General features: G+C 41.4%; 1 protein-coding gene across 5 annotated transcripts in view; it reads left to right on the top strand.

The window, feature by feature from the left end:
- The first annotated feature begins 5,156 nt into the window (after positions 1 to 5,156).
- The window catches only part of LOC310954189 (stromal membrane-associated protein 1-like), a 122,380-nt gene continuing 109,074 nt past the window's right edge, over positions 5,157 to 18,462 (top strand). For all 5 annotated transcript variants that reach the window (XM_083923539.1, XM_083923538.1, XM_083923536.1 and 2 more), the window contains exon 1: positions 5,157 to 5,386. In XM_083923539.1, the coding sequence (XP_083779665.1) occupies positions 5,269 to 5,386 (118 nt within the window). In that variant the 5' untranslated portion in view covers positions 5,157 to 5,268. The remainder of the gene's footprint in view (positions 5,387 to 18,462) is intronic.

Raw genomic sequence — 18,462 nt, 5'->3', positions numbered from 1 at the left:
TAGCTTGGTTCTGAAAAATATTCACAACGCTGCAGTGTGAACACGCTGGGAAACTTTAAGGCTACCAACACAAGAAAAGGTTTGCCCACGTTCCTCACACCAACAGGGTTTCTCTCCAGTGTGAATGCGTCGGTGGACTTCTAGACCAGATTGACCAGTTAAAGCTTTACCACACAGGTCACACCAATATGGCTTCTCTCCAGTATGAATACGTCTGATTTTCTAGACCAGATTGACTGGTGACAGCTTTATCACAGAGGTCACAGCTGTACGGTTTTACTCCAGTATGAATACGTTGGTGGCGACCAGGTAGACCTGAACTTGTGAAAGTTTTACCACATTGGTCACAGTATTTCTGATTGTGATTCAGGTCAGCACCTCTGAGCCGTTTCAATGCATTTACCATAAATGTCAGAATAAACAGGGCTGGCAGGTATGACAGGGCAGAAATTAATGACGGCTCACTTGACCACAGTGGTCGTTTGTAGTGTTGCGAAGTACTCGACTTTCATTTTGCAAACCTTGCATATTGAATGAGTCATGTCCAGCTTCTCCTTCCCTGGAGGCTGTCAAATCCAAAGTGCACCCAAACACTTGCCTTGAGTGTTCGACTAGACATTAGCTTCCTGCAACAGTGTCCTACGGAAGCCGCTAAGTGCGCACCGTGAGATGGAAAAAGTAAAAAAAAAAAAGATTTGTGGAAGTTATGAATCTTAGAATATATGAATCGAGTTTTTTCCCCACCCCTCGTGGTTTACTTAAACTTGAATATTATGGGTAGTGTTTCATAAACGTGCTTCTTCTTACTCTCTTTCTCTCTGTATGTCTGTCCATTGCTATAGAAACCAAAACCTCACAGCTGTCAGCACTGTGACAAATTTAAAGCTTCATCAGAGAATTCACACTGGAGAGAAACCAGTTCAACGATACAGCTGTGACCGATGTGAGAACGCTTTCACCTCTGAACCTTCCCTAAAACAACTGCAACGTGTTCACACTGGAGAGAAACCGTACAGCTGTGACCAATGTGGGAAAACCTTGGTCATTAATAATAGACTCTCCATACACCGACGTGTCCAAACGGAGAGAGAAACCGTACTGGTGTGAAGAATGTGGGAAAACCTTTTCTCGCCAAGGTAGTCTTGACGTTCACCAGCGCGTTAACACTGCATCGTCATGAATGTTTTTCAGAACCAAGCTCGCTGTTTCCTCTTCCTATTTGATATATGTAAGTGCTGAAAAAGACCATGGGATGATTTTGTTCCAGAATTACACTTTAAGTGTGTGCCATCAATATAATCCTATATTAGTATAGCCTGTCCACAACTACAACTAGGCTTTATACGGGTGATAGTTGGCATAGGAATACACATGGTTCTCCGCAGATATTTTTTCTATAAATACCAACGTTTACCAGCGTACATTTTACTGCACATTTCTGTCCAAGCAAACTTAATAAATGAGGCCCACGGAGAGCTGCCAGATAAATGGGGTGTGTCCAACAATGAAGAAAATTGTCACCAGGTGCCAGATTAACACCAATAACTGGGAGGGATCTGAAAGTGTTCTCTGGTTTTTCTCACTAACGAGTGCCTTGGTTATTTAATAAAAAAAACATGCTAGTACAGCAGTGATATAACCACAGTTGATATTCTATCAAATTCTGACCAGCAAAAAATGGCAGTATTTCAGAATAAATCAAGAATTAATACTTTGCCCTCTAAGTTTGATCTCCACTGAAACAATATACATTAACATTGTATATTTTTTCCCATGGAGCTGAAGCTATTTTTGTTCAGTACATTTCTGCTGTCAGTCAGACTGATAAAGGCAGGTTAGAGCCAGCAACTATCCACTCAACCCCCTAGAGCTGACTGAGACCAACCCACTCTCATTCTCAATTTGCTACACACCGACACAGATGAGTAATGATGGCAAGATGAAGCATCATAAAGCATTTACGCTTTCCATCCAATTGGTTCACTCATGGGCCAAAGTAACGCTTCATGGTGCTTAATGTGTTCTACTGTGCCATCAAGTGGACAATAAATGTAAAACAGGCTCAGGAGTGATTACAATGACACCATGGCTTTGGTGCGTGAAGCTTTGAATTGAATTGTGCTTGAAATGATAATGCCAATAAATAATATACTCATTAATAAAGTGTAGTTTTTTTCTAATAGAATGACGGTGGGAACAGAGGGGGAAGGTGACACAAATTGGGGAGAGGGTTTTGATGTGAATGTGCCTGTGTTACTGGGGGCATTTTATTCAATTTTATTGAAAAGTAACTTTTCTACAGTGCTGTGCTTCTGGCCCAGTAAAGTAACTATGGATGAGTGTGGATTGAATAACAGAATGCGACATCTCACACACATATTGCCTAGCCCCAAAATATCTGAGTATAAAAACGTGTGGACACATCTGTACACTTGGTTATCAAAGGTGGTAATGCATTACTCAAACTTGAACATTGTGGTTAAGTCTCATAAACATGCTCAAACTTACTCTATTTCTCTTCGTCTGTCTGTTGCTATAGAACCCGAAACCTCACAACTGTCATCACTGTGACATGTCCTTCAAAAGGTGACATGTCCTTCAAAAGGATATTTGGATATTTAAAGCTTTATCAGAGAAATCATATGTCTACATTCTTGTTCCGTGTTGATTTGTTTGTTAATTATTGTTTCTTTGTTCCTTTTCGTTCATGATAAATACTTTAATAATCCCAGGGTATCCCAGGTATATCTCCAGGTATACAAACAACAAATATTATACAGACACAATATATTAGAAAAAAATCTAAATTAAATTTACAGAAATGAATATTTACAGTAGTGAAATACATACAAGGTCAAAAATACCAGACTAATGTGTAAAGAACAGATTATCTGTGGTTTAGTCTGTATTACAGAGAGGAGCTGACAGACTCTAAGGCTCTAAAGGATGCATTGTATAGTTTAATGACCACAGGCAGGAAAGATTTCCTGTGGCGCTCTGTGGTGCATCTCGGTGCAAGGAGTCTTCTGCTGAAGGTGCTCCTCTGCTGAGCCAGTGTGTCGCAGAGGGGGTGGGAGACATTGTCCAGGATAGACCGGAGCCTGGACAGCATCCTCCTCTCTGCCACGGTCGTCAGGGTGTCCAGCTGCTCCCCCACGACATCACCGGCCCCCCTGATCAGTTTGTTCAGTGTGTTGGTGTCTGCGACCTTCAGCCCACTGCTCCAGCATGTGACAGTGAAGATCGCACTGAACACAACAGACTCATAAAACATCCTCAGCATCGTCCAGCAGATGTTAAAGGACCTCAGCCTCCTCAGGAAGAAGAGTTGACTTTGGTCCTTTTTGTAGACAGCCTCTGCGTTTCTAGTCCAGTTCAGCTTATTATTGAAGTACACCCCCAGGTACTTATACTCCTCTACAGTGTCCACAGGGACCCCCTGGATGGAGACAGGGGTCACAGGTGTTTTCACCATCCTCAGATCCACTACGAGCTCCTTTGTTTTAATCACGTTGAGCTGCAGATGATTCAGCTACAAGTGACAAAGTTGCCCACAACAGTCCTGTATTCACTTTCATCCCCCTTTTCCGATGCAGCCAGCTATTGCTGAGTCAACAGAAAACTTGTGAAGGTGGCAGCACTCAGTGCAATAGATGAAGTCTGAGGTGAAGAGGGTGAAGAGAAAAGGAGAGAGGACAGTCCTCTGTGGGGACCCCAGTGTGTCTGACCACCCTGTCGGACACACAGTTCTGTAGGCGTACATACTGTGGTCTGCCCATCAGGTAATCCACAATCCAGGACACAATTTGGAAGTAATCTGAAACTATTCAAATTAGTTTACTTTTTTTTAATGGCAATGGCATATGTTACGAATAACTAAGATTGACATTCCCCAAAGCAATTTCAGTCAAAAGCAACTGGACTTGGTTATTTGTCTAGGAAGACGTTTCACCTCTCATCCAAGAGGCTTCATCAGTTCATGTACGCATCTGACCAGGCTGGGCCTGGTCCAACTAACTGGTGTGGAGATCCAGGTATTTAACCTCTCACAAGGCCGATGATGTCACTGGGACACTTTGTGCTCTAAGTGCCAACGACCGTCGTTAGAGTGGCAGTCGTTGGTGGGAAGTTGGTTTGGACTTCGTTAGTGCTCTATTGAGTCTGAACGACCGTCGTTAGAGTGGCAATATTGTTGGGAAGTTTGTTTGGACTTTGTTAGTGCTCTATTGACGACAGTCGTTGGAGTCACAGGAGGCCTTTTGTGGACAGTTGTTCTCTGAGGTTAGATTGTTGAATCTCCTGAAGGGATGAAAGGGCAGCATTGTAAATTGGAGATAAGTGGTGTCTCAGGCCTCCTCCTCTGTTTAGCGATGGTTTCTCTACTTTTGCATAGAGGGTTTATTTCACTCCTCTTTTAAACCATCTGCCCTCTCTGTCCAGGATGTGGACATTGTTGTCATCAAAGGAGTGGGCTTTCTCCTCGAGATGGATGTGGACAGCAGAGTCCACTTAAATGGTAAATGGACTTGTACTTATATAGCGCCTTTCTAGTCATCTGACTACTCAAGGCGCTTCACAGTGTCTGTCACATTCACCCATTCACACAGACATTCACACTGATGGCAGTGGACATCTACATACCATCTAATCTGATCTAACCATTCACACCACATTTACACACCCATGCGCAGCACGGGGAGCAATCCGGGGTTCAGTGTCTTGCCCAAGGACACTTCGACATGTGGACTGGGGGGAGATGGGGATCGAACCACCAATCTCTCAAACAGAGGACGACCCACTCTTCCGCCAAGCCACAGCCGCCCCATAAAGATTGACATTAAATGTGTATTCAGTAACTGACTACATATCTGACCCAACCTTCTCACCATATATACAGTATATATATATTATGTAAGACTATAGGTATTTTAACCTACATGCCTGGCTATAGGCTATACCTGTGTCTGCTTATCTCTGTTAGCTTGCTGTCATTGCTTAAGCGGAATGCCTTCCGTTTGAGTATAGTGTATTCACTGTTAAAGCTGATGCTAGTTTCTGACTCATGTGCAGCTGTAAAAAATCCGACAGTCTTGAAGGCAGCAGGGATGATGTTGCCTTGGATCCATTATTAGCAGGGCGCAAGCTAGCTGGATACAGGCGACACAGTGCAGCTACAGGGGGATGTCCCACCCTTTTTAACACGAACTCAGGACTCCGCGGTTTTTATCGGCTCTACACAAGCACGGCTAACTTTCAAACTTTGGCGAAATGACGACACGGTCGGAGAGAGAAAAAGCCCAGAAACTGAACGAGCAGCATCAGGCTATTCTGTCCAAACTGCTGAGGGAACAAGACAACAAGTACTGTGCTGACTGTGAAGCAAAAGGTAAGCCCGACAGTGTTCGCTGCAAACGTCCATGTCACAAGTGTCAGTGTGAAAAGGATGCATGATGTGGGAACTTGGCATCTAACGGCTTGCTAAAGCTAGCAGCATATTGTAACGTTATTCAGATGCGAGTCACTTGTTTGCAGCTCTGCTCACATCCCCGTTAGCCTGAGCGTGCGTGACGTGTGCATTAAACTATTATTATTTTTAATGTCGGCATATTTAGCTTGCGGAATGTAAACAGGTGTATCGTTTGTACAGTCAGCATCAAGCCAAACGGATACTATTGAGTGATATTCGTGTAAGTAACAACAAGAACACACAACTTCCGTTTAGCGTTTTCAAAATAAAATCCCCATTGAGCGCTTGAATTATTTTACGATACGATAATAAAAAAAGAGAACGAAGAGGACGAAATTCTAGTCAATATACACAAGGAATACACTATAATTGTAGTTTCAGAATTAAATACTTACACTTATTGAACACTCTCATGTAAAGTAAGTCTACGTTAATTTTAATTGCATGTTGGGAGTTAGTTTTATCAGGAGATAAGATATTCCTTTATTAGTTCCACAAAGGGGACATTTACTTATTACAGCAGCAAAGTGGATAGCAAACATAAAATAAGCACCAACATGAAACAATTAATTGTAGAAAAATATAAACAATATAAAGACAGGGGGAAATAAAGTATAGGAATAACAGGAATAACATACTATGTTTTTAAATATATTAAATGTACACCAAAGAAACAGAGAGCATGGAAGACCGATGTCATTATTTCGTTTATGAGGTTCTGATATTGTATTTTGCTCACTGCGGACGCATCTTTGTCATTTAGATGAAAAGGCTGTCCGCGTAATGCTATCTTATTGTGAAATCAGATGGCCCGTGTTTCCGGTTTTGTGATGCGTGGTTGTGGCTAACGTGACGCCGCTTTTGCCCGATAGTATCGATGTCATGTCCTTGACTGGTTTATTTATGAGCGGAAAACGCGTGCGTCCTGGGTAGGCAGCATTAAATTAGAGGTGTCGTTTGCTCAGCCAGTGTCCCTCAGCATCAGACACTTTACTGCAGGTTGGTTGCAGCCGCAGCCAACACCTCACCTCTCGCCCGTGATGCCCCCGTGCAGGGCAAAACCACCCCCAGAAGTCCATTCAAAAATCTGGAAGTTTAAGATTCCCTCGCTCAGAGTCAAAGGTAGTGTTTGATCGAGGAGGTTTCATTAATATTTAGGAATCATTCTTTAATTCGGCATACACCCGATGTATCAAGCAGCATTTATTCCTATGACCTGTAAACAAAATATGCATAGTACCTGAGGATTCCCTGGCACTAGTGAGCGACAACATAACAAATACTTATTAACGTAAAGTGTTTTGCACATTTGATTTAAGGGATTCTGACTGTTGTATTAATGCAACTGTATGTTTGCCTACAAGTACAGAAGCGTGAAATTCCCACACTTTTGAGTGGAGTGTAAACGGCTCGTACCGGGCCTACCTATGACTTTTGCGTCATCACCATGCCCACTCTGCAACATCTGACGAGTGTAGCCTGTGATGGGCTACCACACCTCCCCCCACCGCTGAATTTTCCACTTCCTTTTGCTGATGCTGCATCTTTTATCTGTTATCAGTTAAATAGTTTTGATGGTAATCTAAAAACCATTCCTGGTGTTTTTCATTAAAGGGAATAGAAAATAAAAGCAAGCTAAATAGAATACGAGAGGTATAAAATATAAGAAAAACTAATATAGTATAACTAGTATAAAAAATGAACACCATCCAATATCCAGATGCTGGTAAACTTTGCAAGTGGCTGGTAGATTTGCTTCATTCACCAGCCAAAAAAAGATACAATGGAAATATTTGTATTGAGCGGCTGGTAAAATGTGAGCATTCACTAGACACGCTGGACCAGAGTGTAAAAGTGTAAGAGTGTAAGAAATAATCCCTAAACTATAAGGCAGGTCAAACAAAAAAAAAGCCCAGAGCTGCAGCGCATGTTTCAGATATGCCAAATATTTTGATAATCATTAGTCATACATTAATTTTTCGTGCCAAAATGGCAGAAATGATTTCAGTCTCTCAAATATGGGGATATTTGAGAATTTTTTTTAGTTTTTCTGTCATATTAAACTGAATATCTTTGGGTTTCTTTGACAGTGAATTGTGGTTGAAAGTAGGGGTGGGCGATATGACGATATTAGACGCTGAAGAGTTAGATCGTGCTGATGATCTGCCAAAGCAGAGAGATCGTAGTATTGTCTGTAAGACACATTTTGTCCACTGCTGGCTAGTCCGCCTCATGCCCGCCTTAAAGACACGCCAATCAACCAATCATAGCAAACTACTGGCAGTGAGAGGATTTCTCCTCCTCTATCCTGTTTGATTCAGAGAGCAGAGGGAAGTCATGGCTGAAAATGAAAACAAAACTATTGAGTGCTAACAACACACGAGCATCGGACTATCAACGCTGTCTGCCCACAACTATTCATAGAATTCATGGAACAAGCTGTGAAGTATGGGCTTAAATAAACAGGTGTACACAGGTTTACAACTGCAGACTCCTAATGTGTTTAACAAGGAGGCCTCCACTTGAGGGCGCCTTTCTGCCATTCTGAAAAAAACAACACGATAACATCGTGATCGTGATTTTACTTTAAGAAAAAAATAAAAAATTGTGATGTGATATTTTCGCCATCTCACCCACTCCTAGTTGAAGGTTTTGGGAAAAAGCTACTAAGTGGACCTTGAGTTAAGATTCTTTAAATTTAAATGATTTTGCAAGGAGTACATAGTTTGCTTGAAATAATAGTTATTTTTTTGTTCACATTGGGGGTGTAAAAAATCCCCAAGGCCAATCACAAGCACTTATCAGAGCCACAATGCAAACTTAAATCAGTGTGTTGCAGATACAATGCAATGAGCTACACTCGGCATCAGAAATTGTCTTTTAAATAATTGCCCAAAAGGTCCAAATAATGTTCTCCCACAAAAACAGTCCAAAGTTAAATCAAAAATCACTTCATGGTTTCAAGCACAACAAACTTAAGAAAGAATTTCAGTTTCTTTGATTCTCTTTTTAGTTGCTTTTTGTAGGAGTTAACCCTCTTCTCAAACAAAATAATAAAGGATCTCTCTGCCCCCCCCCCCCCCAATATAATATTCTTATTTTATTATTAAAAAATATATTCTCATGATAATAATGTGATTTTTCTTCTGTATGGATCTGTGAGCTGGGGCGTCTCTGCAGCACCACATTACTTCATTCAGAATATTTTGCCCTCAGCGAGTATTGCAACTCCTCCAATTTGGACCTCGCACTAGTCCATATGAGCATTTGGTGAAATAAAGATGAATTGTTGAGCTGCTGATGTAGTAAATGATCTGTTTTTCTTCACTGAACTACAGTCAAATCTGATCTTGTGATTAGAGTGTTCTGCGTCAGTCAGTGACCCTGCACCCTGAGGCATGTTTACTTACGTTGCTCATGAAGCTGCAGCATCCAGCCATGCCCCATGAGTCACATTCACCATGCCACAGCTATTTCTAGCAACTTAACAATTCATGCTTGCTGGGAAAATGCTTCCAACATTGAAAAGTAAAATCAGCCAACACATTTGTTTCATTATGTGTAGTACGTTTCATAACTAATAGACGTCAGAAACGTATCGTCTGGGATCACAAGGAAATCCTCATCTCGCACAGAAATTGCTTAATGTGGCCACTCTCAAATAAATACGAATCTGAATTTATTCAAATTCTTACCGTTTTTTCACTCCGTACTGTAAGTGACAATGATGAAGTTCAAAATATAATACCAACCAGCTGCAGACCAGTGTCACCAAATCTTATTTGAAAGAGTACAAAAGAAAAAAGTCTCAAAGCAAAGCATGGTGAACAAATGCAGCTGCCATTGGGGTCAGTTTCTGTTTATTTTCATGTAATGCTTCCTAATCAGTAGTTCGGCAGCAGGTTAACAAGTAAAAAAATAAATGTTATGTAAAAAACACTGCTGATTTACTTGCACCAGACAAGCGCTATGGCTATCATTATTTGAAATTCAAACTGTCAGTCCAACACCGAGGGCGGGTTTTTGTCTTTCTTCCACAATCCAAAGACATGCACATGTTAGGTTATTTGCCCGTAGGTGTGAATGTGAGTGTGAATGGTTTTCTGTCTCTGTCTCCTAATGCCTGATGTCAGCTGAGATTGGCTCCAGCCCCCCCCCCCCCCCCTCCCGCAACCCTGTTAGGGACAAGAGGTTGAAGATGGATGGATGCATTACAACACAGTGAAAAATTAAATATAAGAACGACCTCTTAAGATTAAAAATAATCTATAAATGCAACAGAGGGCACTCCTAAAGTTCACACCTATTGCAGCCTCAGGCATTACATATTATGGGTTGTGTTCAAATGAATTTGAATAAATGACATTCATTTGAATGTGTTGTGGAAATACGGAGAAATACTGCAGGTAGCTGTTGTGAGTAAATATCATAACACACGAAGTAATGTTAAACATCCATTACGAAATGGATGGATGAAAGCTTATCTAAGGTTACTTTGAGAAGATGAGTTTTCTATAGTTTGATGAAGAAAGTGTCACACTCAACAAGCAACAAGCAACTGCATCAGTTCATCAGTATGGCTGCAACTAGCGACTATTTTGATATATATATCTCTACGTATGTACTGTATATATACAGTATAGTCTGTCTGTCTGTCTGTCTGTCTGTCTGTCTGTCTGTCTGTCTGTCTGTCTGTCTATCTATCTATCTATCTATCTATCTATCTATCTATCTATCTATCTATCTGTCTATCTGTCTATCTGTCTATCTGTCTATCTGTCTATCTGTCTATCTGTCTATCCGTCTATCCGTCTATCCGTCTGGTAGCTGCTGATTCACGTAACTTTAGCTAATAGCATTCACCTTCTTCCATTCTGTCTGCAGCAAATGTCTCCACTCTTGGAACAGCATTATTCTTCAGGAGAATGTGTTTTTGTAGGATGTCTTCTCCTGTTGGGCTGGCAGTCACGTTCCAGTCAAACTGCACTCACGACAGTCTGAAAGGTGCAGTGTATCCAGAGTTATTAGGATCCATTTGCATAACAACTAGCCACAACTTCTGCCTGTCTGCATAAAAGTAACATTAGTGCATGAAGACTGCATGAAGTGGAGCAACACATGTTGGCGGCACAATTCAGAAATGAGCAAAAACAACCCATTATTTTCCTTACAGCTGCAGGCACTCACACTAAATACTGGACCCTTTAAAAAAAGTGGTTCCCATTAGTGACACCCACATAAACACATGGGGAAATAGGGTCCTGCTTAAGAAATACTCAATACACTGTATTTAATACACTGAATAAAGGCTTTCAGTCACTTCTCAAGCAAAAAGGACCTTTTTCTAGTTCAAGCTTTTCATTTCATTTGTGAAGATTCGCTGCTTTTTTCCCCTCGTGAAAACTTACTAAATAATGTTTGACTTTATCGGACAAACATGTGGTTTGAAGATGAAATGCTTTCAGAAATTTTTTCGCTGTTTTCAGAATTTTTTATAGCCTGGCGTCATCAGACTAATACACAAATGGAAATCTGTCTGAATGTGAGAAGGGAGAAAATAATAAGCAGATTAATTGACACTTAATATTTTTCGCACTTATCTTTTTTGCTTCTTGGGCTAAAACTTTAATGGCGCTACTGTGACATCTTTTTGTCATTTGCTTCAGTCATTACCCCTGAAAACCTTCCCTGTTGTTTCACTGCTCCACACAGAGATAAATACCATACTTGCGTTTGTCGACCTGGAGTGGAGATTGTTTTTGTTAACTTCTAAAACGTTCGCAGACACCTCCACTGGAAGCAGAGCAGCGAACGCAGCAGAGGCAGTGTGTTAGATTTGATTGATTTTGAAAACAAGCATTCACTCCCTGTGTGATTGAGCGCTCACACAGAGCTCTGGTTGGATTGATCCGTTTGTTTTAGGGTTTGTCCAAACATGATCTGTCCTCCGCTGCAGTCAGGGCGCCTGGGTGTGGCCGCTCTGCTTCCACCGCTGCAGTGTGGTGACTCACCTGAGCCTCAGCTGTAATTTGTGTGTGTGTGTGTGTGTGTGTGTGTGTGTGTGTGTGTGTGTGTGTGTGTGTGTGTGTGTGTGTGTGTGTGTGTGTGTGTGTGTGTGTGTGTGTGTGTGTGTGTGTGTGTGTGTGTGTGTGTGTGTGTGTGTGTGTGTGTGTGTGTGTGTGTGTGTGTGTGTGTGTGTGTGTGTGTGTGTGTGTGTGTGTGTGTGTGTGTGTGTGTGTGTGTGTGTGTGTGTGTGTGTGTGTGTGTGTGTGTCCTTATTGATCGCAGTTCCATTTTCCTGTCCTCCTCAGCATCTCAGTTCATCCACTACTTACAGTCCAGACTATAATTTTTGCCTTCGGTTTTATCACAATCCTTTCACCAATGTGACTCAAACCCACACACACACACACACGAGCGCGCTGGCAGTGTGTCAGTGTTATGATTTGTGGCTGGGGGGTGCTCTGAGCTGGCACATGCTCCCCTTTGTGCTCACACAGCAGATCTTGGCAAGCGCCTGCAGGGCACTCAGCGCTTTGACGACCTGTCCTTGGTTCCTCTCTGCTGGCATACGTAAGAAACTCTGGCGCAGGTCCACACACACTCATACTAATTTGGACCCAGCAGCTTGCATGCACACCTGCAATTGTACACTTGAAGGACAGGTTAGCCTTGCTGTGCCCAGGGAGGGAGACAGTCATCAGTAAAGAGCTGCAGCTCAGCCTGCATTAAAGTGGCGGCTTTGGCTCCGTATCACATACGTTGTGTTTCCTGCATGTTTCATGCAACTGTTGGAAATGCAATGCAAGCTTAGTTTATTTCAGCGCTAAAGCATTTGTAATTTCTGCACAAGGTCAGCTTTACGTCAGTATGATGGAAGGAGACTTCTTACAACTGATGTGTTGGTATTGTTTGAGCAACGTTGGTCATAAATCATATAGTAAAGGCCCAAACAAAGACATGTACTTCAGTGTTCTCACTCAAATGCTATGTTACTACAACAATGCGAGTGATGCAGGTCTGACATTTCCTACTAAAATGTGCTTTGTATCACAACATGAAGAGTAAGAAAATCTTTTCATCCCACCTTTGGAACATCCTTCCATTAAATATGGCTGAGCCACTCATGGGCTGTATTCACACACACACTTAGGCACAGTGCCTTGAAGAAGTATTCATGCCCCTTGAACTTTTTCACATTTTGTAATTTTACAACCACAGACTTGAATGTATTTTATTGAGTTTTCATGCGATAGACCAACACAAAGTATTGTGAAGTGTAACGAAAATGAGACATGGTTTACAAAAATGTAGGCAAATAAAAACCTGAAAAGTGTGGTGTGCATTTGTATTCAGCCCCCTCTGCTCTGATAGCCCTTTAATAAAATGCAGTACAATCCGTTGCCTTCAGAAGTCACCCAATTAGTTAATAGAGTCCACCTGTGTGTCATTTAGTATCAGTATGAATACACCTGTTCTGTGAAGGCCTCAGTGCTTTATGATAGAACACTAGTCCACAAAGAGCATCATGAAGACAAAGGAACCCACCAGACAGGTCAGGGAAAAAGTTGTGGAGAAGTTTAAAGCAGAGTTAGGTTATAATACTTTTTAAAACTCAAGGCACTGTATCTGCTGGGCTGTCCCGAGGTTGGAGTGTCACTTATGGCCCATCAGATTTGATCACCACAATGGCTTCTCAACCATGCAAAATAGTCATGAAGCTCTGAAGGCGTGTAGTTGAGATCAAAATGAAGGTTGATTTGAAAGAGGGGTGTGGTCTGAGCGAAAGCACCAGGGTGGTCTTAAAAAAGAACTGAATCTTCACACACTCCAAAGCACACTGTTGAGTGACGACATGTTTAAAGTGCATAATATTTGTTTATTGTGTTTTCCTCAATTATACAGTTGTAGAATACTATATGATTTTTTTTTAGAATAATATTTTTTAAAGCATTAACGCCTTTTTAAACGCTACACTGACATTTCAGTCCACATGAGTTATGTTCATTAGGAACCATGACATCCAAGGATTAGTGACTGATCGGGTCCAAAGGCCTGTGCTCCCTGGGCCTGCTCACACAATGGCAAATTTACTGCTGCTGCAAGATGATGCAGATCGTGCCCTAAGAAGCGAATGCATCTTCCAGGAGCATATAGAACTGTTTGGGGGGTGTGACACTACTGAATATGACAGCTCGTACCTTCAGTTCACGAATAATGAGGGTGTTTTTGGAGTCTGGTACTCTAAGCTTTTTCAACTTTTGACATCCGTGACATCATTTTCTTTAGTTTTCTTTTCAGTTTCTGTTTGCAGGGCCCTGCAGTCCTTGTCCTTTAATGGGGACTGGTGGGGTGTTTTTACCAATGCTTATTATGATCAGCATTATAAGAACACAGCAGACTATTCAGACTATTCTTAAAAACATGTCATGAATCTAATATAGACTCTTCTTGTCCCCGGAAGTGTCCCCGGTTTTCACTGTGACTGAAAGATCTGAAAATGGAACCTGTAAAAGTGGTTTGACATAATTCAATGAAACGTCATAATAGTTTTTTTATTCTGAATATCAAATGAATGTTGAATTTCAAACTGACTTGGTCATGTTTTGGAGGTTTTTACGCCTCTGAACCAAAGATGTCCCCGGATTTTGTCTCAGAAATCTGATCTCTTTATTTCAGCAGTATTGATGAGATGAAACAAGCCGCGTTGGATCAGTTTGGCTGATTCTATGCTATCTAGCTCTACAGTCAGTTGCCAGTTCATTAGGTTCACCTAGCTAAAAATAAACAATTCTAATACAACAGCCTTGCAATAAATCCTCCCTTCATGAAGGTTAAAATGTTTTTGTTGAAACCGTTTTGGAGTTTATTCATGATCATTTTGAAGGATGTAGTTTGTGCTGCTTGCTTTGTACTGAGAGTTGCGTCCAACAGTTTATCCACAATGTTTAGAGGATAGGCAAACAATTGCATCAAGAATAGGGCTGAAACTGTTCTTCAAGAAACTAGAGTAACGCAATTCCTCAAGATAATTATGCAAATTCTTTGTAAGAGAGAGAAAATAGCGAGGGGTGAAGAGAAGAAACAGGTCAGAGAAAACCACATAAAGTGTCCAAAGTTTGGGATCATTTTGATGAGGAAACAAAACAAAAACTCTGTACAGTGTATCTACTGTATTACGCAACTAGCTCACAACATTAGCACAACATCAATGTTTCAGCAGCTCAGCAGAGAGCATCCAGTCTCCACAAAGCAGAGCGTCCTCAAGGTAACGTTAGCATTTATAGCGGCACTTTGATGACTTTTAGCCGGCTAAATTAATTAATTAATGCTATTAAAAGTCAGACATGGCAGACTTGAATATGGCACTTAAAGTTGTACTCTGTAAGATTCTCATCTATTCAATTGTCTTTTAAGTTCCTATCTATCAAAGAGTGAGTCAAAACAATGGTGATTGATCATATGACCCACTAATGGAAGCATTGCCTCTTTGCCGAGTATTCCAATATCCATGTCTGGGGCGACATTCCCTACCTAGATGTAAATTCACCGCCATGTTAGTGACAGCGTTTGGTCTGCCGGCTGAACTCGTCACTAACGGTGATGCTGCGTTCACCTCACTCATCGGAAATTAGAAACTTCCAACTTCTGAGTCAGGCTTGTCGTGTGGGTAGGTTGATTGCCTGCTACATGCTTTTTAAATGTACTTAGTCAATCATAAATATTTTCTGGCAAATTTAAACTTATTTACACCCTTTTGGAATCACTCCATGAGATGATAATCACGGTATAGAGTAGAGTTGCAATGATTATTTTCGTTATCAATTAGACATTTGGTCTATACAATGTCTCAAAGTCCAAGGAGATATCCTCAAATGTCTTGTTTTATCAGTTTAATAGGATATAAAGCAGAGAAAACCAGGACATCTCCATATTCAAAGAATGAAAAACATCTTAAATGATTCATCTTATCAATTATCAAAACAATAGTTTGCAGTTTTTTTCTGTTGATTGACTGATCAATGAATTATTGTAGTTAGAGTTTCGAGTGTTAGCTTACTCTGGCTGTATTCACTACACTGCCTTCACCAGCAGATGGACTTATAGCTTCACTTTCTCCATCCATTTGTTTTTCCTGTCTGCAGCCTGAATGTAAAATGCTGAACAGGTCAAAATACTCTAAATGTTGTGGCCTACGGCTCGCTGATGCTCTAGTATCATTCATCTCTTTCCCATAGGAAACATAGTGCAACAAACAATATGCCAGATTGTTGGCTGGAAGTTGTTCAACTCTAGTATCTGCATCCCCTCCCTGTTTATATCCCTCTAGCTGTTTGAGTCTTTATTACCTCTGATAATGGTTTTACTTAGTTTCCATCTGTCGTGATTTATAGACTGTCTGGACCATAATGTTCCTCCATTTGTTTCAGAACAGACACTAAGGCTAGACGGTGAGTTTTTATTATTGTAATAATAAAGACCAGGATGCTTGCAGTCTATCCCCTCCTCCTCATTTGTGCTGACACTGAATCCCACTAATGGACCAGCAGGGAGCAGCACAACACTTTCTTATTTCCCCCTCAGCGTCCTGCTCGTCACTCAATGATTCTCCAGTCTCCTCCAGCCTGTGCCGAAGATTTTGGCAGCCTTCTGTTGATTTACTAAGAGGACATTTTAATAATTAGGCACTGGAGGTCGTTAAAGTTCTTCTGAAGGAGAACACCACCGACTATCATCTCAGCCATGATTTATTTTCTTGCCCGCTGTTTCTTAGAGTAGAATTAAAAAGGAGATGAAAAAAATTGGTTTCAGTCAAATCTAATTTAAAGGAATATTATATGCAGCGCTCTAGTAATGTTGAGCTTCCGAGGTGTTTTACAAGAGGACATTAAGACAAAATAAAAGGACATAAAACCTAAGGAGCAATTACACTCAAAATGATGGTTCAAATAAAAAGGCAGGAAAGGGGCTGTGACAGCAGCCAGAATGGATATCAGGCTGCTGGCTTCTGTGGTTTAGACCAGATAAAGACTGCAGTATTATTAGTGCTGCAGGATTTGTATGAGTCAAGTCAGACATGGTTCGAGCCCACTACGTCTTGCATCTTTGAGCCTTTACTCTTCCTTCGTCACAGACTCTCGCCACAAATATTGAGCGCATCAGCTTGCAGGAATCCCATCAGTAAATTCAAATGTACCTTGTTTATTTTTCTAGTCTATGTGTTTGTATCAGAAAAAAAGCAATTGTCAGTCATTTTAAGTCTAAACACACATCCACATATGTTCATTGGGATTCAAAGGAGAGTAATATGTAGGCATCGGCATTATGAAAATTGTCTCACCATTATCCTTTAAAAAAAGATTTACGATATTAACCCGATAATCATACAAATATACCCGTAGCTCTTAAAATTGCACGAAAACCCACTGGCTTCATGTTAAATGACATTTTGTGAAGAAATAAAAAGGCCCAGATCGTCCACCCCCAGCCTTTTAATGATCGAACTTACATTTGTTGTTGTTTTTGTGGTTAATAAATGCAAAGGCATGTTGTACAACACTTTCTACTTCTCCTTTTATAGGTTACATCTAATGAGAAGATGATTTACTTTACTCATAAGACCAAATGAATGTTATGGTTAGAGGACAAACTGCAGTGTATCCCTGAGCAACATTACTCATACATTACTCCCTGCTGGGTTTAAGCATCAGGATTACATTTTTTTTTTTCAGTTTTTGATATGATTTCAAATTATGATATGTTTAAGAAGTGGCAAACTCGTGTATTTGCGTGTGTAAAGTTTGTCGGTGAATAAATGCTTCAATTCTTCAAGTCCCTGTGTCTTTGCCCCCTACCTGCTAACAACAACTTCAGCTGAGGCTCACTTCACTACACTTAATTGAATGAAAAGCTGCTCCTCCAAGTTTTGCTCAGCACCACCTTATTCTAGTTTTTTTTTTTTAAACGAGCGGCTAAGTTAAGGTGGACTGTGGGGCCGGTCACTCACATTGTAATGATGAGGTCCCCTCAGACCACTGGGACCGACAAACCTTGAAACCTTGAACTTTGGTAAACTAGTCAATCCACCAGTTTGGAGGATCATAATAATATCCCAGATAATTCACCGCAATCAATTTATTGGTAGTGTTAATCTATGGATCTTACTAACTTGTTGCCTCTGTCGCAAACATTTACACTTACACACACACACACACGCACGCACGCACGCACGCACGCACGCACGCACGCACGCACGCACGCACGCACGCACGCACGCACGCACGCACGCACTAACGCACGCACGCACGCACGCACACACACGCCCGTCAGTTTTCGTCCTGTCCTCAGGTTGACAGTTGGGGCTTTAATTTCGCGCCTGGCTGCCTCTCCTCCCTCTCCTTCCTCTCCTTCCTCTGCTCCCTCTCCTTCCTCCCCTTCCTCCCCTTCCTCCCAGTTGGAAAGTGTCACTCACCGAGCCTGTCTGTATGTGTCTCTCAGCTGGGATGACTGTTTGTCTTAGTGTGTTTCTGTTGGTAGGTAAAAATCTGTGATGTCATCTTCATCCACTGGTATCTACAGCGACGGTTTAGTGAGAGGGTTGAACTCACATTAATTTCCTGTAGCTGTGTCACGTGTGTTTTGTCTCGGCCCCGCCTCTTTATGAGACAAGCGGCAGGTACTAAGTGGATTGATTCCAATGGGAGACGTAAACACGGATTATGACCTATCCCTTAGCTTCACAGTCACTGAAGTAAATATTATATGTGCGTGTGTGTGTGCGTGCGTGTCCGTGCGTGTGTGTGTGTGTGTGTGTGTTTGTGTGTGAAGAGCTCATTTGTGTCTAATCAGGTCAGCAGTCGACAAATTAGCATTGGTGTGGTGTATGTATTCTGCGTGCGTGTGTGTGCGTGTGCGTGTGTGTGTGTGCTTCAGGGCTCATGTCTACTGAGAGAAATCAATTCAGCTGTCTATTTTTATCCAAACATCAATGCGAA

This window comes from Echiichthys vipera, assembly GCF_963691815.1.
Source record: "Echiichthys vipera genome assembly, chromosome: 11".
NCBI classification, from domain to species: Eukaryota; Metazoa; Chordata; class Actinopteri; order Perciformes; family Trachinidae; genus Echiichthys; species Echiichthys vipera.
This window is presented reverse-complemented; position numbering and strand designations above follow the sequence as displayed.